Source organism: Anguilla rostrata, chromosome 8 (assembly GCF_018555375.3).
Source record: "Anguilla rostrata isolate EN2019 chromosome 8, ASM1855537v3, whole genome shotgun sequence".
NCBI classification, from domain to species: domain Eukaryota; kingdom Metazoa; phylum Chordata; class Actinopteri; order Anguilliformes; family Anguillidae; genus Anguilla; species Anguilla rostrata.
The window spans coordinates 54,566,755-54,590,428 of NC_057940.1; the positions used below are offsets into that span (position 1 = coordinate 54,566,755).

Below are 23,674 nucleotides of genomic sequence, written 5' to 3' on the forward strand. Positions count from 1 at the left end.
TAAATTGTCGGGAGCCGGGGACCAGAAGAGGAGTTCAAAAGATATAGCGATTAAGCGCAGTCCTTCAAAACATATAAAAATTCAGATGTTTTCCATAGTAACACACCACCCATCAGGGAACAGTAAAAACACAGGGAATTACATCAGGGAGAGAGAGAGAGAGCGAGTGAGAGAGAGAGAAAGAGAGAGAAGGAGAGAGAGAGGGAGGAAAAATTCTTGAAGTATGAGAAAATTTTATAGCTCCCCTCCCCTTTCCTTCCCTCTCTTTCTCTTTCCCTCTCACTTTCTCTCTCACTCTCAGTCAGTCAATCAGAGCCAGAGCAGCCAGACGGACAGACAGACACACTGCCAGGACAGAAGTCACATCATCATTTTTCAGGTATGAACTGTCTTCCTTTCATAACAGGACAGATATTAATAAATATAAATAATTTATTTCAAGTGAAATAAATAATTTATCAATTCCTGCAGATTACTGACAATTAAAAAAGAAATGTCTATTATCACATTATCTATTATAAAAAATATAAAACTTTGCATATGAACATGCAGTTTTAGTAACCAGTTCTCAGGCAAAAGTGTTTCCCAGATTCTACCTAAAGAGTTTAGTAGGATTAATAGAGAGAGATTCACCTGCTGCTCACAAGAGCACTGTCTAATGTATAATAATAATCACTGCTGTATTTATGTATGTGTATGTATAATAGTAATATAATATAAGCTTATTTACACATTGTTGCTCAAATAAAAAAAAGGCATTACATAAAACAAATATGGATGTAAAACCGTTTCGGTGCAATATATTTCCATACAACAGATTGTTGATAGAATACACCTCGTTAATCTGATGTGCTGTAAATCATGTTTGTACACGTATATCTTGCATTTATATCTTGGGCATAGAGTCCGAGGATGAGATCTAACTTGGCTGTTGGATGAGGTCATTGACACCTCCATTTGGACCAGTAGTGCAGGGGGGTTGGAGGCAGGGAGACATATCAACGTTGTAAACAGCCAATATCGGCTCTCTCAGTAATAATAGGATTATTTTGCCATGAGACTTTTGAAAAGCTTTTCTTTTTTTTTAATTCAGAGGGGAAGGTGTTCTTCCCCAATTTCTAACGCTCTAAAAAAAATTCTAACAGAATTCCATCAGCACAGGTGCAACTCCAACCTGTCACAATGAGAAACTGATGCAAAAGGTGTGGGAGGGATGGAGAGAGAGAAGGAAAGGGTACGAGACGTATGGGTCTGATAGGGGAGGGATGTCTGCTTTTGTTTGAGGCTTGCGATAGCCTTGGATAGCCAGCCTTCACCTGTGCCTCGATGGTCGCTCACTTTCTGCATGGCAAATACCACCAGAAATATATGAATTCTATTTATTATAAGTTATTTACAATCTGTTATTTATTATTATTTGACAGAGCCTAGTGGTTGTTGATAACAGAGCTAGATATAGCAATTATTCAGTTTAATTTACATTCATCTTCTAGTAAGTTTCTGTGGGTACTTTGGCCATATTCACAAGCGTATTTCATCCCAATAAAGCATATTGTATTTGAATTAGAGAGATGGAGAGAGAGAAATAAAAGGAGGGATGTGATTATGAAACTTGGACATGCTTTTCTCTGTTCAGAAGAGATACACTCCGTATGGGACTCTACCTGCAGGTGATTTAGTATACAGCGTGTTTATGAAGATGTGGTTTTGGGTCGGAGCTTTGCCAAAGAGACACTGGGACTCCGGCCCTCCTGTGACTGTGTTCTCCCGGCTGGCGTCTGGGGAGGTCACATACCCGAAACCGTTCCGGAAAATCTCTTATTTAATAATTCAACTAGTGTGATTTCAATTATTATTATTGTTATTATTATTATTAGTAGCAGTAGTAATTCCCAGTAATTCTGCACCTTGTCTTCTCTCCGTACATCCCCGGTGAGTTCACCCAGAGCTGTGTTACCTTAGGAGCACAGAGTGTGAAGAGTGTGAAGAGTAGCTGTATTACCTTAGGAGCGCAGAGTGTGAAGAGTGTGAAGAGTGTGAAGAGTGTGAAGAGTGTGAAGAGTGTGAAGAGTGTGAAGAGTGTGAAGAGTGTGAAGCTGGGTCTTTGGCTCGCCGCTGTCTAAGCGGGGGCCGAGCTGATGATAAAAGCGTACGCAGGAAGATATACGGCCTCTGAGGGACACCCCGCTGGACGCCCCACGCCAGCCAATCCGCGAGCGCCCCTCCGTGTTCCACGCGCTAGGCTTCGGTGGCTTTGCTCTTTGCAATCTTCTCTAACGCCCACACTGACCGCCCCCCCCCCCGAAAATCCGAAGATCGACTTACCTGTCATCTCTTTTCTGAGCTGCTCCTTTGCCCCCTCCCCTCTTTCCCTGTTTTCTGTCCATCTGTTTTCCACGCTTAGAACACAAATTTATACCATTTTTTACCCGTTTTCCTATTATTGGCCCAAGTCGGTGACTGAATGGGCCCCTGTGGCCTGCACTGCAGAGTAGACCACGGTCGCATTTAAAAGCCTCCGTCAATAGCACCATGCTGTCTTTGAACAACTTGGCAGTTTTTCAGTAGGAGAATTTCTGAAGTAAACTGCCGTTAATCACCTTTATCTTCATCCCTGTAGACCTAACTGTTGTGGGGGGGGGGGGGATTGTGTGTGTGTTGTTGGATGAACTCTTAACTGATGAATGACTGATCATAATTTTGAATGGCTGGTTTTACTCTGGAACAAGAAAATCAGCTGCTCCAGTTGTAATCCAGTTCGCCAGTCTAGTGGTGGAAACACAAGGTCCCCTTGCTGAGTTTGTTCAGGCAGGACCAGTTAGTTGGGCGATGGGCGTGGGACCATGGGTGGTAGGGTTGTCAAAAACTTGTCAAAAGTGGACACCATCCATGCACATGGAACCGTTCATGGACCTGTCGGAACCAATCATGGATGGGGGGAGGAGGGTCCAAAAAGTAACAGTGGAGACAGAAAAAATGAATTTCAAACTGGCAGTCAAATTTCAATCAGTTATTCAGACCGGACATTTATATCGACAGGTCGGGGCCACAAACCGGACCTGTGCAAATAACCCTGGCAACCCTAGTGTGCGCCGTTCCACAGACAGAACCCTGCGGAAGCCAGCATTCCGTAGCAGAACCCGGGGGGCAGTGGCACTTCAGTTAGGCAGAGGGATAAAATGTGGTAGGCGATCCGAGCCAAGAGCAGACAGGCCCAGCAGTAATCCACACGAGGCTCACCGGTCGAGGTCGTAGGTTCAAACCGCAGGTGTGAGAACACTGCCCTGCTGTTTGAGTCCTTGGGTTGGCCAGCGGCTCGGTAAGCCCAACGGCTTTGACTGAGACCTGTACCCACATTAAAGAGCTCATTGTAAGAGGGGAGCAAACCTAATGTCAACAGCTCCAAGAGCTCTTTATTAAGATGGAGACTTGAATGTGTGAAGTCAGCAACAGTTGCACCTCTGACCTCTCAAATTTTACCTTTCAACTTGGACGGAAAAAAACACTGATTATATTTTTCATTTCGCTGATATATTTTATGTTCCCACGCAAAGTTTAGTTTTTAATCTTCCTAAATACTGCTAAAGCATTCCCCCCTTTAGCCATGTGATGCAGGCTCATGTGCTGGTTGGTCCATGGATCAGATTACAACAAATTATCAGGGTCCGTGTACTGATAATCCTATAGCGCCCGAGCGTGTGACACTTTTGTTTCACTTTTGCTTCTTTTTCCTCTGTCTCTCTTTCAGGCCCATCCAAATTGGGCGTGAAGTTGGGCGAAAAGAAGAAGGAGCGCGTCAATTTTTCTGTTCGCTGTTCACTCCACCACCACCTCCTGAATGAATCCCTGAATGAATCTTCATTTACAATAGGAACCCTGCCCCTCCCCCCACCCCCCCAGACTCAAAACGCAAACTAAGGCTGTCACCTCCCATTTAAGAACCATCCTCTTTAAGAACACTTCTCTTTCGTCACTTCCTCCTGATCACAACCTCTGCCATTTTCACCCCATCAGAGGTGACCTCACCCCCACTACTGCCTCCCCCTTAAAAATGGGCCTCTTCCCAACCCTGGTCCTCCTGCTCCTTCCTTGCCCCGCCCTCCTGACCCCACCCACAGGAAGCAGGCCCTCAGCGGCCCGCGGCCCTCCAGAATCCTCAGAGACAGCCCCAATCCAGTCCCCTCTGACCCCCCCAAAACCTGCCCCTGACCTCCCCTCCTCCGGCAAGCCCTCCCAGGATGTCAAGCCAAGAGCCGCCAGGGATGCAGGCCCCTCCCCCAACTGCACCCAGCAGCCAATCAGAGTCCTGATTTCAGAAACCAGCATCCAGAAGGACACGTCTGGGAAGGGGGAAGGGGATGGTCCCACCCTGGAGCTGGAGCCCGGATCACCCCTGGTTCTGACCCACCGAATCAGCCTGGTGCCGGCGCCGGGGGCCTGCGGGGGAGGGTGCGAGGCGCAGGTCGCCGCGTTGCGGGAGCGCGTGGAGCGGTTGGAGAGAGAGGTGTCTGCCCTGAGGGAGAAATGCGGGGACACAGAGGGGGGCTGCTGCACCTCACAGCAGAGCACCGGTACGACCAAATGACTGATTCACTGATTGACTGATTCAATTACTGATACATTAAATCATTTTCCAACTGGTTGACTGATTCATTTACTGATACATTAAATCATTTTCCAACTGGCTGATTCACTAGCTGACTGATTCATTTACTGATACATTAAATCATTTTCCAACTGGCTGACTGATTGACTGATTCATTTACTGATACATTAAATCATTTTCCAACTGGCTAACCGACTGACTAATTCATTTACTGATACACAACATAATTTGCCAACTGACTGATTAATTTACTGATACACTAAATCATTTTCCAACTGAAAGTCTGATTCACTGATAGACTGCTCTATTTACTGTAACACTAAATGATTTCATTCTTTTGACCGACTGATTTCGCTTACGGATATACTAATTGCTTTACTGACTGTGTCACTGACTCATGTACTAATTCATTTAATGATGAACTGCACAACTGATTTACTGGCTTGAGTGACACATATATCAACTGATTTACTGATTGACTGACTGAATGACTGACTCCCTGTCAATCTTTTTTACTTCAAATCCATTGAAAGCGACTTACACAACTTAAATAGCATTAACATTACCATCCATTCATACAACTGGATATATACTGAAGCACTACAACCTTTAGGTTACAAGACCAGTTCCTTACCCATTATACTCCACTGCCACTCCCTTTTACCGTTCTCATTATCTAGGAACTAGAGACAAGTTCCATGCATCCCTCAATTTATCTGTCCACAGTCTTCAGGTGTATTTGTGTTAACATTCATCCCAGTCAGGGGTGTTAGCACAGATTCCCCTTAACATCCATATGGCCAACTACCATATTCCTTCCATGTTCTGTACTTACTTAGTTATGTCCTTATTTCTGGTGCTATGAACTAGTTTATGACAAGACTAAGAACAGAACATACATTGGCAAACCACTGGCAAACTGGAGTGGCAGTCAGTGATTAGACACTGTACTACACTATCAAAACATATTAAAAACAACACAATGTGTCATTTTTTAAACCCACCTCCATATCTAGTTAAGGACAACACTTTGTGTTACTGTCAACACAGTCGGTGTTAAAAATTGTAATGCGTCAATTCTATATTTTTAACACAAAAGTAGTAACTGTCACAAAATCGGTCTAAAGTAACTCAAAAGTAGTAACGCAGTGTGTTGGATATTAGCACGTCTTTTTTGAGAGTGTAGCCTCTCTCTCTCTCTCTTTCTGACTCTCTCCCTTCCTCCCTGCCATTATTTCTCCCTCTATTTTGCTTTATTTTCTCTTTCTAATCATTTCTGTTTGTCTGTCTGTCTCTCGCTCTCATAGGTGTCCACTGCACCATGCAGCCAGGGGATTTGTGTCCGAATGACTGCAGCGATCAGGGCCGTTGCGATCAGGGCAAATGCATCTGTTTCCCAGGATTCAGTGGCCCGGATTGCAGCTCCACCACCTGCCCGTCAAACTGCAACAACCGAGGCACCTGTGTGAATGGCCAATGCTTGTGCGAGACCGGCTTCACAGGTTCAGATTGTTCCGAAAACTCCTGCCCCAATAACTGCAATAACAAGGGACAGTGTGTTAATGGGCAGTGTGTGTGTGACAGTGGATTTATGGGGACCGACTGCTCTGCCAAATCCTGTCCCAACAACTGTAAAAATAACGGCAAGTGTGTGAATGGCAAGTGTGTGTGTAACAGTGGATTTACGGGGACCGACTGCTCTGCCAAATCCTGTCCCAGTAACTGCAGTAACAGAGGTCGATGTGTTAATGGGCAGTGTGTGTGTGATAGTGGATTTATGGGTACCGACTGCTCTGCCAAATCCTGTCCCAACAACTGTAACAATAACGGCAAGTGTGTGAATGGCAAGTGTGTGTGTAACAGTGGATTTACGGGGACCGACTGCTCTGCCAAATCCTGTCCCAGTAACTGCAGTAACAGAGGTCGATGTGTTAATGGGCAGTGTGTGTGTGACAGTGGATTTACAGGGGCCGACTGCTCTGCCAAATCCTGTCCCAACAACTGTAACAATAACGGCAAGTGCGTGAACGGAAAGTGTGTGTGTGACACTGGTTTTACTGGGACCGACTGTTCTGAAAAGTCATGTCCCAACAACTGTAACAATAACGGCAAGTGTGTAAATGGCAAGTGTGTGTGTGACACTGGTTTTACTGGGACCGACTGTTCTGAAAAGTCATGTCCCAACAACTGTAACAATAACGGCAAGTGTGTGAATGGCAAGTGTGTGTGTAACAGTGGATTTACGGGGACCGACTGCTCTGCCAAATCCTGTCCCAGTAACTGCAGTAACAGAGGTCGATGTGTTAATGGGCAGTGTGTGTGTAACAGTGGATTTACAGGGGCCGACTGCTCTGCCAAATCCTGTCCCAACAACTGCAACAATAACGGCAAGTGCGTGAACGGCAAGTGTGTGTGTAACAATGGATTTATGGGGACCGACTGCTCTGCCAAATCCTGTCCCAACAAATGCAGAAACAAAGGACATTGTGTAAATGGTCAATGCATTTGCAATGATGGATTCACAGGTCCAGATTGCTCTGAAAAATCTTGTCCCAACAACTGCAGTGACAATGGAAGGTGTATAAAGGGCAAGTGTGTGTGCAACAGTGGATTTACAGGGACCGACTGCTCCGAAAAGACCTGTCCCAACAAATGCAGGAACAAAGGACATTGTGTAAATGGTCAGTGCATTTGTAACGATGGCTTCACAGGTCCAGATTGTTCTGAAAAGTCCTGTCCCAACAACTGTAGTGACAATGGAAGGTGTGTAAAGGGCAAGTGTGTGTGCAACAGTGGATTTACAGGGACCGACTGCTCAAAAAAATCTTGTCCCAACAACTGTAGGAACAGAGGACGTTGTGTTAACGGAGAGTGTGTGTGTGATAGCGGATTTACAGGCACTGACTGTTCCGAAAAATCCTGTCCCAACAACTGCAATAATAATGGCAGGTGTGAGAACGGCAAGTGTGTGTGTAACAGTGGATTTACCGGGACAGACTGCTCTGCCAAATCCTGTCCCAACCACTGCAGTGACCAGGGCAGGTGTGTGGATGGTAAGTGTGTCTGCAATAGCGGTTTCACAGGGCCAGACTGCTCCACCAAATCCTGCCCCAGTGACTGCAGTGACCAGGGAAGGTGCGTGGACGGGAAGTGCGTGTGTGAACCGGGATTTTCAGGGCAGGACTGCTCTGCTAAATCCTGCCCCAACGACTGCAGCGACAAAGGACAGTGTGTGAACGGCAGGTGCGTCTGTCACCATGGTTTCACAGGCCCTGACTGCAGCCAATGTGAAGAAGGTTTTACAGGAGAGGACTGTAGTACAGGTGAGTCATACTGTAGGTGTTACCACTGGGGTCCCAGTGAGCACAAGCCCAAGCCTGAATATAGACGAAGCGTCTAGGTGATATATACAATGTAGACATTCTGGTGAAAAACCGGCCAGATTTGGTTTAAATGTGAAACCGGCTAAGACGTAAACAGGCTATATCGGGGTGAAACAGGAGCTAAATTAGGGATGAATTGAGCTAACCTAGTCCATTTATGTCAAAACATGTCAACCTAGATTTCCACCTATCTAGACGTCTCGATTCCATCTATATTTGGGCTTGTGCTCACTGGGGTATTATTCCATATTGCTACTATGGGTGTTATGTGTAATCAGTGATTTTTTAAACGAACTGTACTGTGGTTGCATTTTTCTCCACAGTGGAAAAGTAATGGTCTTATTTATCGGTCCACATAAGCTACACTTTATAGTAGTACCACCTCATTGGGGGGGGAGTTGATGAGCTCTGCTCTCCTGTCATTGGTTCACTGCTTGAAATGGAATTGCTTCCTCATTGGTTGAACTGTGACCAGGCCTTCCTCCTTCTCACTCTCTTGTGGTGCACAGCTCTCACTGGCGTGTCCCAGCTTGGTACCAGGAATATAACCGATTCCTCCGTCACCATGTTCTGGACCCCACCCTCCATTCAGTATGATGTCTACTTCATCACCTTCACCAGTAAGGTAACCCCACTCTCGCTGCTCTCTCCAGTTGGATTTTGTGGCCAGCTGTCACCTGTGGTCACCTGCCTCATTTTGAATCAAGGCACAGATGTCACACGGCCCTGAAGTGTGCACCGTTGCCTGCTGTCACCCTTTCTCTGGTGATGTCATTTCCTGCTTGTGAAACATCAAGTTCAGCCGTCTTAGTCACTGAAGCTGCAGCCAATAACTGCAACCACGCTCGCCATAATCATGAGCAACCGGGCCTGTACCGCATTTTTATGCATGTCCCTGTGCATTTTTGGATGATGTCTTTTGCTCAATTAATGATCAGCCACACCTGTGTGGTAGCCTCTGCAGGAAGCTAGTAGCCATTTTCTCAGGTGGTTCTATGCTTCCAGTAAGTGAGTTTTTTAAACTCATGAGGCCAATATTCAGTACAGCCCGCAGGGCTCTACACTCCCAGAAGAAAGGGTTCCAAAATGTTCGTTTGTATGTTTACAGAGGAACCCCAGCTAATTTAGGAGGATCTTTGTCAGGCCAAATGGTTCAGTCTGGGATATTTCACACTTTTCACACCTACCGTAGAAGTTTCCATTAAGAACTGAAAAGGGGTCATCATGGAGACAGCCCAAAGAACCGTTTTTTTTTTTTTCCTGAGAGCGTATAGTCCAGAAAGCTGCCCTAGTGTTTACGCTTGGACGTCCAACACTATACGAAAGGATGTTGACCTTTCAAATTCGCTTGAGACACCACAGCTTTTAAGCATGTTTTCTCGATGACTACTTCATTTCATTCTTGGGGATAATATCTCATTTGTTATTTCCTAATGCTAAGAGTCAGAAACTTTTATTCATTGGAAAGCATGGCAGGATATTATTGGGAAGATACCTCCAAAACCAGTTATGCATTCTGTCGTCAGGCATCAAGATTTAAGGTTTTTACAGTCCCCCTTTCGACACAGATTTTTATTTCTCTCAACACTATAGGGCCCAGATCTGGGTCAAACACGTATTTGTTTTGGATTCAAATACTTTTCTATGCTTTACTGATCTTGTCTGGTGTATTGGAACCAATGAAATACTCTCAAAAAGTGCCAACCCCACCCTTCTGCTCACATTGGCATGCTCAATTACACCAGGCAAGATCAATAGAGCTCAGAAAAGTATTTAAATCCTGTGGGGCACTATGCGAAAATCAGGATGAAGTGGTCTGGCTTTGGCATGTGGGAAAACGTTTTACGAAGGCTGATCATTCAAAACTGACACTGAGCAAAAAGGTGATGCTATAAGTCCAGGTCCTCGCTACAAAAATTACACAAAATATATCCATGTTCTCTCTCACACTCCATTTATTAAATTTTGTTCAAGCTTTAAAGATTTTCACCTTGTGGAACTCCATAGCAGCTTGCGTAGAGGACAACAAAAGCTTTATTGATACTGTAAATGTGGAAAAACGTTGACATTTTGCCAAAGGAAATGTCTGAGGACTTTTGACTATTTTATGTCAAATGAGGGCTAGTGCTCCAACCTCAAACTCTACGAATAGTGGGTCTGTTAAAACTGGAGGGAAAAAATAGCTCCTATGTTTGAATTGAGAGCTTTAGTCACACAGGAGTCGTAATTATAAAGAACACATTGCAAGGAAACTGAACTTGAAATTGCTTGCAATTGAGCTTGCAAAAACTCACTAATAGCAGTAACAGATAAAAATAAAAGCCATCCAGTTGGCCTTGACCTGATTCCTCTTATTACTTGGCTTATGGTTTCAATTAATGTGGAAATATGGGAGATAAAACTCAGGAAATACGTTCATCGTTACGACGGCAATTTACTCATTTGCAATTCAGACATTTGGTGACTCACACTGCTGGACAAAATCAGTAAAACATTTGTTTGATCCCCCCCCCCTTTCTCTCCCAATTTTTTCCTCCCATATGTGGAGACTGCAGTTGTACGATACTCTGGCATCACCACTGGCTTTGCTCATCTGGTATCAAGGGCAATGCATCAGTGACAGCAACCTGCATCTAGCAAATTGTAACAATTACATTTTTAAGCCACCATTCACATATAATGCCAAGATTTGGCCATTAAACCCTTGTAGGCCTCTCATTTGCTGGTAATGAATGGAGTATCCAGCACTACATCCATCCTGTACTTGCATAAACCTGGATATATTCTTTTAAAAAATACCTCAGTCAGAGCTAATACCTGTACAGTTTCCATGTTGTGACTGGACATTGGTACCTGTCCTTTGGGGTTTTCAGGCTGAACTTAATTCTGTATTTATATACTGTTTAGCTAACATGTGTTCCTAAGCTTTGGAGAGGAGTGATGTGATTATTATGGATAATGAAAACTGTTCACTTATGGTATGCAGTACTGTACTATCAATGTCATACTAGTATGTCTGGGTACACTAATCTAATAGAGAACTAGAATGTGCTAGAATGTGAGCGGACAGAATTCAAATGTTGAATGAGAGAATTTGAATGAGAGCATGTGAGGGAATCAGAATGTAAGAATTAGAATGTCAGCGTGCGGGAGAATTAGAATGGCAGAAGCAAGTTTTTAGTTAACCAGTAACAGTGATGAGAATGTTAGAATTCAAAAACATAAATCAGGTGCTCTCCAGTGGAGTACAGAATCCCACCCAGCATGTGCGTGCGTACACACACACACACACACACACACACACACGCATGCACACACACATGTACATGCATGCATACACACACACGCACGCATGCACACACGCATATTTCTCCCCTAGGTAAGAGGGTGACAGAGACTGCAAAAAGGGAGCAAGACCAAGAGGCAGAAAGACAGAGTGACAGACATAGGAAGCAGGGAGAGAGTGAGAGAGAGACTGGCAGACAGACAGACACTGGGAGAAAGGAGGGAGAGAGAGTCACAGTAGGTTACAGAGCTGCTCAGTTTGGACTAGGGCTGTTTCCAAGAGCACAGACACAAACAACAACGGACACATTCAAGGAAAGAATTGCAAAAAAGAAAGAAAAAAATGCAAGAAAGAAAGAAAGACAGACAGCAAGCTCAGTTTTTTTCCACCCAATGGGGTGGGTGTGAGAAAAGATCAGGGCAGGGGGGGAGGCATGAGGACAAGAATGTTCGGAAATAACTAGACAATGACAATGGAGAGCTAGTGATGATGAAAACAAAGAGAGATAGACAGAGAGAGAGAGATGGGAGAGACAGGAGAAATAGAAGGAAGAGAGGTAGAGAGAAAAAGAAAGAGAGAGATAGGGTTCTGTCAAAATACAGGAAACTAATGCATACTGGACATTGACAAGTGAGTCAAATTAGGGAAATCACCTTCTTTTATTAATATTACACCCTATACAACACTGGGGTAAGAGACAAATTAAATGTCTAAAATATTAAACTGGCAAGGTTTAAGAGAGAAAGGGTGTGCATATGTGCGTGTGGTGTGCGTGTGTTTGTATGTGTGTGTGTGTTGGAGATACAGATGTGTGGTGTTAGTTGCTAAGGACAGTGTAAACATGGCCAAAAACATGACTCTGGCCAGGGGGATGACATCATTACAGTGCAGATGGAACCCAGAGAGAAAGAAAGAGAGAGAGAGATAAAAAGAGATGGAGAGAGAGGGAGGAAATTGTCATCTGACAATTTATCTCATTCATCTGACAATTTCAGGAATATTTTGGGGGAGAAATGAGACAGGGGCATCATTCTCAGATCTGTGTGACACAGTATTCAGAGATGAATTACTGTACACTGGACGGTGTCAGGGACCACCAAATTTATGCACAACTTTTCTTACTTTATGAAAGAAAGCGTAATAAAATTTGCATAATTCAAAAGAAAGTCTAAAAGAAAAAAATAGTCTACAGTAACTGAACACAGTGCTCCACAGTTTGAGTTGAGAAAAACACAAAAAAAAGTAACATAGACCTCTCAGTAATATCAATGGAATTTAACACAAAGATTCTGGAGAGATTATTCAGACGACCCCTTATGTTTTCAGATTCCTTTACAGCAGGGCTTGCCCAGCCCTGTTCCTGGAGATCTACTGCCTGTTGGTTTTCACTCCAACCCTAACAAAGCACACCTCATTCAACAGCTACAGATCCCGTTGAGCTGCTATTTATTTGAGTCAGGTGTGCCAAATTAGGTTTGACGTGAAAACCTACAGGAGGGTAAAATGGCCATGTGCCTCCACCTCCTCTTCTTCACCATTATTCCACATCTATTCTCTTTTCATTTTCTTTTGTAATATACTATGATAGTATGCTTATTTATTTCAATTGAGATAAGAGTTTTAATCCTCTTAGTATCCAAGGTTTTTATATTGTTCACTACAGGAAGATTTGGTAATGTTCATTTGAAAACCATGTTTATAATACACTAATTGTATAATTAAGATGCCATTCAAATTTTAACCAATCAATAGTGTCTGATTAGTAGGCTGCTAAACAGAAGTTGAAATTAGTATCTTTTCTGAATGTTCAAGACCGCCATCTCTCTCATTTAGAAAGGACGTGCTTTTCAAAATTATTTATTATTTACCTGTTTATATGATTTGCTTGTACTGTATTCACTTAGAGAACTACTGAAATGCCAGAAAACAGGGATCACTCTAAAGTAGATATAAACTCAAGACGACAAGAGGACGCAACCGAGTGGCCAGAGTGTGTTTTTTGGGATTATGTTACAAACTGAATGCCCGTGTCTACCGTGTCTCGCTCTCTCTCACTCACACAGAAAGAGGGAAATCAGAAGATAACTTCTAAAGTTGGTGGGCGGCTCACCAGCTACACCCAGACCGGATTGGCTGCCGGGCAGGAGTACGATGTCTCCATCAGGGGAGAGAAAGATGGGAAGATGGGTGCGGAAAGCACCACAGAGTTCATGACCTGTGAGTCTGACTGGAAACTGTAACTTTAGACTGTACTGTCTGGCAGACATTTTGGCTCTGTTCATTATTCATAATTTCATTAGCTCTCCTAGTTCACAACCTGTGTGTCTGACTGTAAATTTGGGAGGTTTCATGGTTTGGTTCCCTTATCGACAGTCAATAAAATGTATTAACTATGTTTTGCTAAAATCCCCATATATACCTTTTACAAATGCATTAAATGTTTCCACAGGATGGTAATGATTTCAGCATTTGTTCATTTTTCAATTCTATTGTATTCTAATTTCAGTGATTTCTGGACCCAAAAACCTCCGTGTTGTGAAGACAACTACCACATCAGTTATCGTCCAATGGGAGCCTCCCTTGGCAGATATTGACAGGTATCACCTCTCCATCTCGGCCAGTCAGAGTGAAGGAGGGGAGCCAGGCAGGCAGGAAATGACCCTACCACCCAAGAGAGACTCCGCCCACATCACCGGTTTGGAGGCCGGCCGTTTGTATGACATCACTCTGGTGTCTGAGAAGGGGATGAGCCAGAGCCAGCCAATCAAAGTGGAGGCTATACCTGGTGAGTCCTTCAGTCACTAATGTCACCAAGGCATGTCAGAATCCACCCATGATGGGGAATCTAGTGTAGAGTCAGCCTTTTGCGAGCCAAGAGCAAACACATCGAGTAGTGCAGATGGCGCCCTTGGAAGTTGGCGCATAATTTGCATACGGTGTGGGAAAGTGGAATCAGGGAACCGCCAGTGGTCGGTTATCCAAATCACATCCACTTTCCAAGTGGAATTCTGCTTCAGGTTGCCAGGTTTATACAAAGTCCTGTCTGAGATTTGTCAGGTCATGGGGAGGCTTGCGCACGGATGCGAAAGCGTTCTGGAGTTTCTAATGCACGGCGTATGTGGATACTGTACGGAAGAGCAGGTGTTGTATGGGTGATACACAGGGGTTGGGGCTATATGACGATCCATCTGGGAATGATTTACCCCGACATTTCCTCCCGCCGTCCTGAGCGATGAGCTTACATCACGCATTATGTCTCAATAATCAAGGGGACGGGATGAATGAAAAGAAAAAATTAAATGAAAGAGAGAGGGAATAGAAAGAACAGAGAGATGAATACAGGTGGAAGAAAGCTACAAAAAAAGCTAGTTTTTTTATTTAAAAAAGCATATCAATGTCCAGAATATGTTTTTAATTTAAATCAATTTTTAATTGGTTACTCTTAAGGCTGTCATCATTATTTTAGCAATATAAATAGCCTACTTATAGTTGTAGCATACAGTAGCTATATCATGAGTAGCCTATTAAAAAGGAACGCTGTAACCCACTTTCTTAATATTTGATAAGGTTCAAAATGCATTTTATATTTAGCGCCTGTAATGCAGTAAAAACAATTAACTGAAACTGAGAGAGAAAGGAGGTGGGGAGAGGTACTGAGAGATTTTGAACAGATAGAGGAAGCCTGAAGGGAGTGAATGAATGTGAAAATTAAAATGAACAGGAATATTTATGGGGATTTAGACACAGGAAGTCCACGTGGACCACAGACTAATTCCTGGGCAAAAGACAGAAACTTCCCTCTCTGACTGTTCTGTCACTGTGCATATCAATAACCCCCCTTATCCCTCATGAGATCAGGGTTTTTCTGAAGGCTGATTCCGACGTGGGACCTGACTGACTCAACAAAAGAACCTCTCCTTTTCTTCTCCCAGTAGGTCTGAAGAGATTGTGCCTATAACGTTAACGTGCACTAACGTGATTGCCAGTTTTGCAGGGTACACTGTGGACTGTCTGCACTGATTGGCTTGAAGGAGGGGAGAGACCCTTCAGCATCGATGCTGGGATACATGCAAATACAAGCGCACACACTCACTCAAAGGCTTGATTGCTCTCTGTCCCTCTTGCTCTTTCTTACTGGCAAATACCACTACGTCCACACCAAGTATAAAATGAAATAAGTTCACAAATATTTATTTTATAATGTCAACATAATTCAAATGTCAGACTAAACTGACCTTTTTGTTTCAGTGGAGCATTTTTGTGCAGAAACATTATTTGGCAAAATTTTTCCACTATGGCTTTTCTATGCTTATATGTAATTAACTTCTTACATATAGCATATCAATTTTCTTCATAATTATAACCTGTTATAACTGCGTACTTACATTGCATATTTGTACCAGTCGAGTGCCTGAACATAACTATGTTATGAAAGCAAACTATGAAAAACAAAGCTGAAGTTTGCCCTGCACAAACTGCCACAAATGGTATCGACTGTTTATTCTAGGGACAGGAGAATGAGGTTTCCAGAATTCCATTCTGGGCAGAGCTACTGGGTGCTGCCAATCACCAATTTGTATGAACCAATCAAAGGACCTCTCACTCCTTAGCAAAAACAACATGGCTGGTTCAAATCAGCAAGTTGTTGATTTATTTTTGAACCCATTTTGGGATTCATGAAGCACCACTGCCCCTTTACTACCGCATGCCTCGTCAGATACTGTTTATTCATTGCTATTATGTTCATTTCAGATTTTAGCACGTACTGCTGTACTTAATACAAGGAACAGGGTTTCTTTCCACGGGCCAAATAACAGGCTGAAGCTAAATAACTAAACAGCAGGTTTGTCATTCCAGCAGCCCGTCCCCTGCCTACAGGGAAAGCCACCAGCTTAGATACTGATGTGACCGTGGAAACCGTTACCGTGGCAGTAGGGTCGGAGGGGGGCGTGCCAGGGAAGACAAAACCAGGCGAGAATGTGTTCTACAAGAAAACTGAGCAGGAGGATGAGCACAATGCCGATGGGATGAAGGTGTGGAGAGGCCATTTAGAAAGAGACAGGGAAGGAGACAGCGACAGAACCGAGGCGGACCTGCGCCCCATGAGAACTGGTTCCGCAAATCCGCAGGACAAACGCGAAGACGGGGCCAGGCCCAAACTGCCAGGGGGACCACTCGTGGCCAAAAAAACCAAGGTTCCGGGTTGGGCACATTTAAACGGCACCAGGCCAGTTCAGGGCAAGGCTTGGCAGAGGCAGCCAGGAATCAAACGTCCAGTGTTCGGAGCAAAGAAGATTATTCACACAGCTGGACCAAAACCCAGACAACCCACCCTCATCACACATGGGGCAACCTTACAGACTGATGCGGGGAAGAGACCCCTGGAGGAATTAAATGTACCTGAAGTCGGAACCGACCATACCTTACACAATTCTCAGGGAAGGGGTGGGAACCAAACACCCTCAAACCAATCACCAGTTGGCTCTGAAAGTCATGCAAATCCTGAGATAGGCAGAGAAACTGGAGCAAGGAAAGAGGCTGTGAAGCAGACAACTATGCCTAGGGGAAATATCCCCCACATCAACATTAATAAGAAGGTGAAGGTGGGATACAGGAGAGTGAATGGTACTGTTTGGATGTTGGGAAAAAAACCAGGGTCTGAGGGTGGAGCCAGAGGAGCGGGGCACAGGGAAGGGGATGAGGCGGGGGTGGGTGCAGCCAGTGGACTTGAGAGAGGCGACCATGCGGTTGGGAGTGACATTAACATCACGACAGACATGGCTGGTTCAGACTCGAGGAAAAAAGGCAGGGATGATCATGAACCTCAAGGAGAACCATTAGTCAATGGCAGGGCACAGGGGCAAATGCAGATCACCCAGACCAAAGAGTCTTCTGAGCAGCAGGAAGCTAAGGACAAACAGCAGGAAGCCAAGGACAAGCAGCAAACCCCACTCTCTGCCCTACCCACAGCTTCTTCTCCATCCCTTCTCCCAGCATCAAGACTGTCTGAGGACGAAAGCCAAATCAATCTGCCTGACCAAACTGGAATAGCAAACTCCCAGGAAGGGTCCAAACAATCCCTGGCCCCGCCCAGTCATACCACAGGTCCCAGTACCCCTAAAAGCCAATCAGAGAGTGATTCACAGGTATATTCCAGAAATCCAGAAGACAAAGGGGGTTCCCTGGAGAGTGTGTCCATGAAGACTGATACAGGCACAGACCCTGATGGACCTCGAGATTCACATTCTGCAAACCAAGGGCTGGAAGACAAAGGGGGCTCGCTGAAGAATGTGCCCATGACGACTGGTACAGACACAGACCTTGATGGAACTGCAGATCAACATTCTGGAAGCTTAAGGGAGGAGGACAAAGGGGGCTCCCTGGAGACTGTATCCCTGACAACCAAAGCTGACATGACCCATGAGAGTGCAATCCCTAATGGACTGATGGATTCCAGCGGGGATGAGGGGAAGAATGGGGTGGAGGGAGGGGGGATAACAGGGAGAGAGGGGAAAGAGGGAGGTCCACTGAGGCCAGGGCACCCTCATCTTAGGACCCCTCCCCTTCGCCGTCCTCATATAGGTCCATTCCTCAACAGGACCCGGCCAAACCAGGGTGCACCCCGTCGTCCAAACCAGGGTGGACCCCGTCCCCCAAACCAGGGTGCACCCCGTCCCCCAAACCAGGGTGCACCCCGTCACCCAAACCAGAGAGTACTCCGTCCTCAAAGCCAGGGTGCACCCCATCACCCATCCCAAGGTCAGTACCACAGACCCAGGGCGCCCAATGACCTCCACAGACAACAAGGTGGTTACAGTCCAGAAAATACAAACAGTACAGAAACCAGAGTGAGCCCCAGTGAACCAGCCCTCAGAAACAACAGCTCCAAAGTTAAAGCAAGGCAGCAAGGTTATTCCAAAATAGGCCGCAACATCACCTCCACCCAGGTACGCCCAAACCCAAACACGAGCCCCACTAAATGGGTCGGCTTCAGAAAGGCGGTCATTTATTCCCCGGTTGGCACAGGCGTCCAAAAGAATGAAACAGATCTGGGGGGCAGTGCTCCAAGAACGGGCCCAGGCTTCACATCTATTGAGGCACAGAACGTCACCTCTAGGGGGTTTGTCCTTATCTGGGAGGTAACATCTGGAATCTACCAGAACTTCACTGTGATCCGCAGGGAGTATGGAGGTAAGGGCGGGACCCAGAGGGAGAAAGAGGGGGAGAGAAAGGAGGAGGAAGATGAGGAAGAGGATCAAGTGGTGGATGAAGGCAGACTAGGTAAAGATCAGGGCAGGACTGAAGATGGAAGCAGGAGTGAAACCCACTTCCCTGCCAGACCACACGAGAAGACCCCAAAATTCACCCAGGTCCTCCCAGGCTCTGCCCGTTCCCTCCTGTTCCAGGACCTCGCCCCGCAGACTAACTACTCCCTGATGCTGTCCGGTACAGGGCCTGGGTTTCGGTCCAAAATCCACCAGTTTACAGTCAGCACAGGTACCCACCCCCCACTCCCCATCTCCACTCTCATCCCTTCCCTTCCTGGCATCCCCCACACCGCTTGATTATATATTTTGGGATCAATACACCACAAAAACCTGATTTTAAAAATAATGCCTGTTAAATCATGAGGACCATTTTACATATTCCACATTGCACACTACTATATGTAGACTTTCATGCATATATGATCCATTACATTTCATGCATCATATAATGTTTAAAGATCTTGCAAATATAAATACATAGAAAATTAGTTATACATGCCATATAAAAGTGAAAAGAGTAGATATTTAGACGTTCATAAAATGACCCCCTCACGACTATAAACTGGTAACACTTCAGAATATGGTTGTTATTCTTCTCTGATAAAGATTAATAATTAATAATTGCATTCTTTGAGTAATAATTGCATTACACATAATCAAAAATGTACTGTTGTTTTTTAGTATCTTTCCTCATTTCCAGTTTTTGATTGACATGATATGTCCTTGACAACAACTGGTAACTAGTGTGATCTCTAGCTGCCAGCAATAGGCAACCTGCAAGATCTCTCTGAGAACGGGTAACCTATAGCATCTTTCACTGAGAACAACTCGCAACGTACAGCATCTTTCACTGCCAACTGGTGTCTCACAGGTGCCCGGTGAGTGGCTTGGGGCATTTAACTCAAACTCTAGGTGACTTTCACACACCCTACCTCAGGGGCATGAAGACAATCCATAAGCCATTACTAATTATGTGTATCCGACAAATGCAATGCAATTTGGTAACACACTTACTAACAGTAATTAACACCAGTCAACCATCAAACATTTACAATCAATGATGCAGGATGCAGTTGTTAATAACTTATTCAGCATTTATAACTGTGCCATATTATGAAGCGTTACCATTTTGTCAATTTATAGCAACAGGTGCATACCAGCTGTTTCCTGAAATAATATATTTAACTTCAGGGATTCTTTTTTGAGTTGAAAATTATCCAGTTTTGACTGAGTCACAGCTATTTTAGGAGTAAGCATGTTCTGTGTGTCTGTGTTTGCGTCTGGTAATTGTTGCTTATTCACGTGTTGTGTTGCTTTCATTTTGTGGTTTCAATGGCACTGGAAGACCACGGCTTTCAATTAAAGCACTTTCACACAGACAGTGCCACGCTTTAATTAATCAAGATTCATGTAACAAACAATTAATCCTGCTGCCACTGATTAATTGAGATTGCACTGTTGTGTGGTGTGTTTAACCCTTTGTCTTCTGAACACATCTGTTTCGTACAGAACTGTGATGAGTGCAACTCATACTGGGTACATTGTGAAGAAACACACTGAGATTATCACACTACAGGGACAGCGATACTGAGCACCCCCTAGTGGAGTGGAGGCACATTATCTCAGGATGACAATACTGCATATTCTCTACCTAATCAAGTTGGTGCTTTCTCAAACCGTTGGTTCTCAACCCTGGTCCACTGGACCGCAAGTTTTTGTTTTTACCTCAAAATCAGCAACCAGTTAAGGTCCAAGAAACCACACGAGGCAAGCTAACTAATCAGCTGCTTTAATTGTTAAATGAAGTTCTGAATTGTATCTAGTACCGGCATAGCCTGTGGGTCACCAGGGTTGATAACCATGGCCTCAAACCATAAGGACATATATCAGGACTCTGAATTCAGGATAAAGGAAGCATCCCATAACAAGCAAATTTGAGGAATTAACAGAAAGGCTATAATTAGAAGCTCAACATAGACAAGTTTCAGGCTCTGTTTTACAATGTACTGTACTGTTATACGTCACCTCCAAAAAGATCCATGTGCCTCACACCCATTCCATGAATATTAATTATCATTAATATTCATGAGGACCTTTGTGACATCCCTCACTCTCTTATTCCTGATCTGATCTTCTCTCTCTCAGGGTTAGCTTACAGTCTGCCATCTTCCCTGCCTCTCCTCACCATCCTCCTCAAACTCAGGGTAAGACCATGGTTGGCCCCAAAGGTTTTTTTTTTTTTTTTTTTTTTTTAAATCAGTGAAAACTGCTACCGATGAATCAATTAACTGGTCACCTGCTGACCTAAATATTGATTCATATTTTTTGTGTTTTGAAGTCCATTAATCCATTGTCAGTGAATGGAGTTGTTTTTTTATTTAAAAATAATTTTTCCCCAGGGTTGAAAATCTGTTGGCCACCGTATATCTTATACCTATTCATCATCTCTGTTATACTCCCTTCATCACACAATTTGGTTGCGATATTTAACCTTTTTATCTGTTTTTTTTTTTACATATTCAAATTTCACCATTTTTTTCACCATTTTTACATTTTAAAAGTAATTATTTTTCCTTCACTCATTCCTCTTCCATCCATTTCATTCTTCCTTTCAGGACTGAAAGACCAGCTCAGCATCACTAATATCACGTGATCATTTTACCTTCTATTCTACTGTGTTCTCCGAACAGGATCAGATCAGTGGCATTAACAGCGCCAACAGCACCCTCTGTCTGTATATGCTGTACATGTACCATATAATGTACTGTATATATTGTATATATGAATGGACTGCACATATATACATATGCAATCATATGAATACTAACAATCACGGGCAATGCATAAGTGTGTACTGTATGTACGTGTATACTGTCAACAGTATGAGGGCCCCCTGGTGGTCATGTCAAAGTCTTACGTCTTAAGTCTTAAGTCTTAAGTGTGTGTGTGTGTGTGTGTGTACCTCGTATGTGTGTGTGAGAGAGAGAGAGTTTGCTGTGGTGAGTGTGTGTTTTCTGGAGTATGTGTGTGTGCTTGTGGTATGTGTGTGTGTGTGTGTGTGTGTGTTTGGTTCCTACTTCTCATCCACCATTCTTCCTTTCAAGCCTCTCACTCTTATCTGTCCATCTCCTGGCCTTCCCTCTCTGTCCCTCGCTTGTGTCTTTCTTTCTCTTTCTCTCTCTTTCACATTCCCTCACTCCCTCTTCTCTGCTTCATCTTCGCACCAGGCCCTGAGCCACCCTCTGACCTCTCCTTCAGCAACGTGACCGAGTCCTCTCTCATCGTCTCCTGGGCCAAGCCTAAGAGCCCCGTGTCTGGCTTCAAGGTCACGTACACAAACACCAGAGAAGGTAAGAGTCTCATCTCTAGCTTCAGGGTCACCTACACACACCAGAGAAGGTAAGAGTCTCACCTCTAGCTTCAAGGCGATGTACACACACACCAGAAAAGGTAAGAGTCATATCTAGCTTCAGGGTCACCTACACACACACCAGAGAAGGTAAGAGTCTCACCTCTAGCTTCAAGGTCACATACACACACTCCAGAGAAGGTAATACTCTCATCACTAGCTTCAAGATCACGTGCACATACAAACACCAGAGAAAGTAAGAACATCATCTCTAGCTTCAAAGTCATGGGAACACATACAGGTACATGACTGATTGAAAGTCACAGATGCACCAGTCAACAATGGTCAAATTTTCATTGTAGTTCTAAGTTTGGTAGACTTGTGGAATACCGCAAAAAGTTTGATGCCATCCAGCAGCAGACAAAAACGTGCCTTTGTTGTCTTCTTATTTTTACCCACAATGCACTTCCCTCTGTGCCCCAGGGGAGCCCATCTCTGTGGCCGTGGACTCCAAGAATTCCACTGTGCCTCTCTCTCAACTCTCCCCTGGCTCCACCTATGAGGTCAGTGTGATTTCCCTGCTGGGATTGGACGAGAGTGACCCAGTCAAAGGCCTTGTTGTCACACGTAAGTAGCCTGCTCTTTTAGCATCCCGCTCCTATTTTCTTAGCTTGTAGTTTGAAAACAGCTCTCCTTTCGTCATTTATGCCAATGAAGTCACTCTGTTTTACAAAGCAACATGACCAGACATCTGACACAGCAAGCAAACTAAATAAGACACAGAAGCAGAGACGTGAAGTCACTTAACAGGGTGTGGCGCCACCGCAGTCCCTGAAACTGGCCACTCTAAAACCCAGGTAGAAATTTGCAATGTCACTGGTGCGCGTAGCCAATGCGCTTTGAATGAAAGGGCACACATCACGAACCTGGAGTACACACGTCTGTCTTCTGCCATTTGCAGATGAGGCCTTTCCCCTCCACATTCCTCCCTGACATCACCATTTCCGCCTGGGAAACATCGGCGCGTCCAGCCATTTTTTGGCGTCGAAAGCTGACACTAACCTGGCCCCCATAATCACCCCCCCCTTCTTTCTGGTGAGATAATGCAGCTTTGCTAGCTGTAATTATCAAATACCAGGCCTGTCCAGCATCGCTACACTTGACTCCATGCATGCCGGAATTCGCAAAAATTGGACCGGTCGTCCGCTGAAATTAAACACCTGTGTTGCAGCCGCTGCAATTGTTATCCGACCTGTAATTTACTGCCGTTTATCCAGAGGGACTTGCTGTTCACACACAAGTGCAAAGCTCTGGGATTGAAGTGCAATTAATCCCCCAGTGGAGGAAAAGTACTTATTCTGCCTAGTTGGCTTTGCAGAGGTTAGGTCAGAATAGTGTTCACTGTGAACTGTGTTCTTGGCTAGAAATAGCCATACAAAATAAGTATTGTACCTTACTGAACCTGTGTTCAGCAGTTGTCTATGACCATGAAATGCATTTTCTGTACGTCGTTTTGGATAAAAGCGTCTGCCAAGTAAATGTAATGTAAATGTAATGTACAGTCCTAACACGGACAGCCTCAGTCACTCACGAACTACCACAGAGTTTAATTTGTGCACGGTTTCATTAAAAAAACCACATTCTATAAACTCAACCAAAGCACGCCAGTGTTCTGGGGAAATGTTACAACATTGATGTTATGACAATGCTGAAACATTGTTTAAAAACAACTGTGCATAAAGTAAGCTCTGTTGATGCTAGTGAGTAACCGTGGCATTATAT

At 44.4% G+C, this 23,674-nt stretch overlaps 1 protein-coding gene across 7 annotated transcripts in view; it reads left to right on the plus strand.

Moving 5' to 3' along the window:
• The first annotated feature begins 251 nt into the window (after positions 1-251).
• The window catches only part of LOC135262112 (tenascin-X-like), a 35,334-nt gene continuing 11,911 nt past the window's right edge, over positions 252-23,674 (plus strand). Inside the window, exons 1-11 of one of the 7 annotated variants that reach the window (XR_010332115.1) lie at positions 252-379; positions 3,749-4,571; positions 5,914-7,929; positions 8,499-8,614; positions 13,339-13,492; positions 13,782-14,060; positions 16,133-18,772; positions 20,689-20,747; positions 21,771-21,868; positions 22,069-22,093; positions 22,376-22,485. Coding sequence is in view for 5 of the 7 variants with exons in the window: in XM_064348966.1 (XP_064205036.1) it covers positions 4,052-4,571; positions 5,914-7,929; positions 8,499-8,614; positions 13,339-13,492; positions 13,782-14,060; positions 16,133-18,772; positions 21,771-21,868; positions 22,069-22,093; positions 22,376-22,519 (5,992 nt within the window). In the remaining 2 variants the exon portion in view is untranslated. Of the gene's footprint in view, positions 380-3,748; positions 4,572-5,913; positions 7,930-8,498; positions 8,615-13,338; positions 13,493-13,781; positions 14,061-16,132; positions 18,773-20,688; positions 20,748-21,770; positions 21,894-22,068; positions 22,094-22,375; positions 22,520-23,674 lie in introns of those variants that run through there. The other 6 variants (XR_010332114.1, XM_064348966.1, XM_064348965.1 and 3 more) reach the window with 6 other exon arrangements.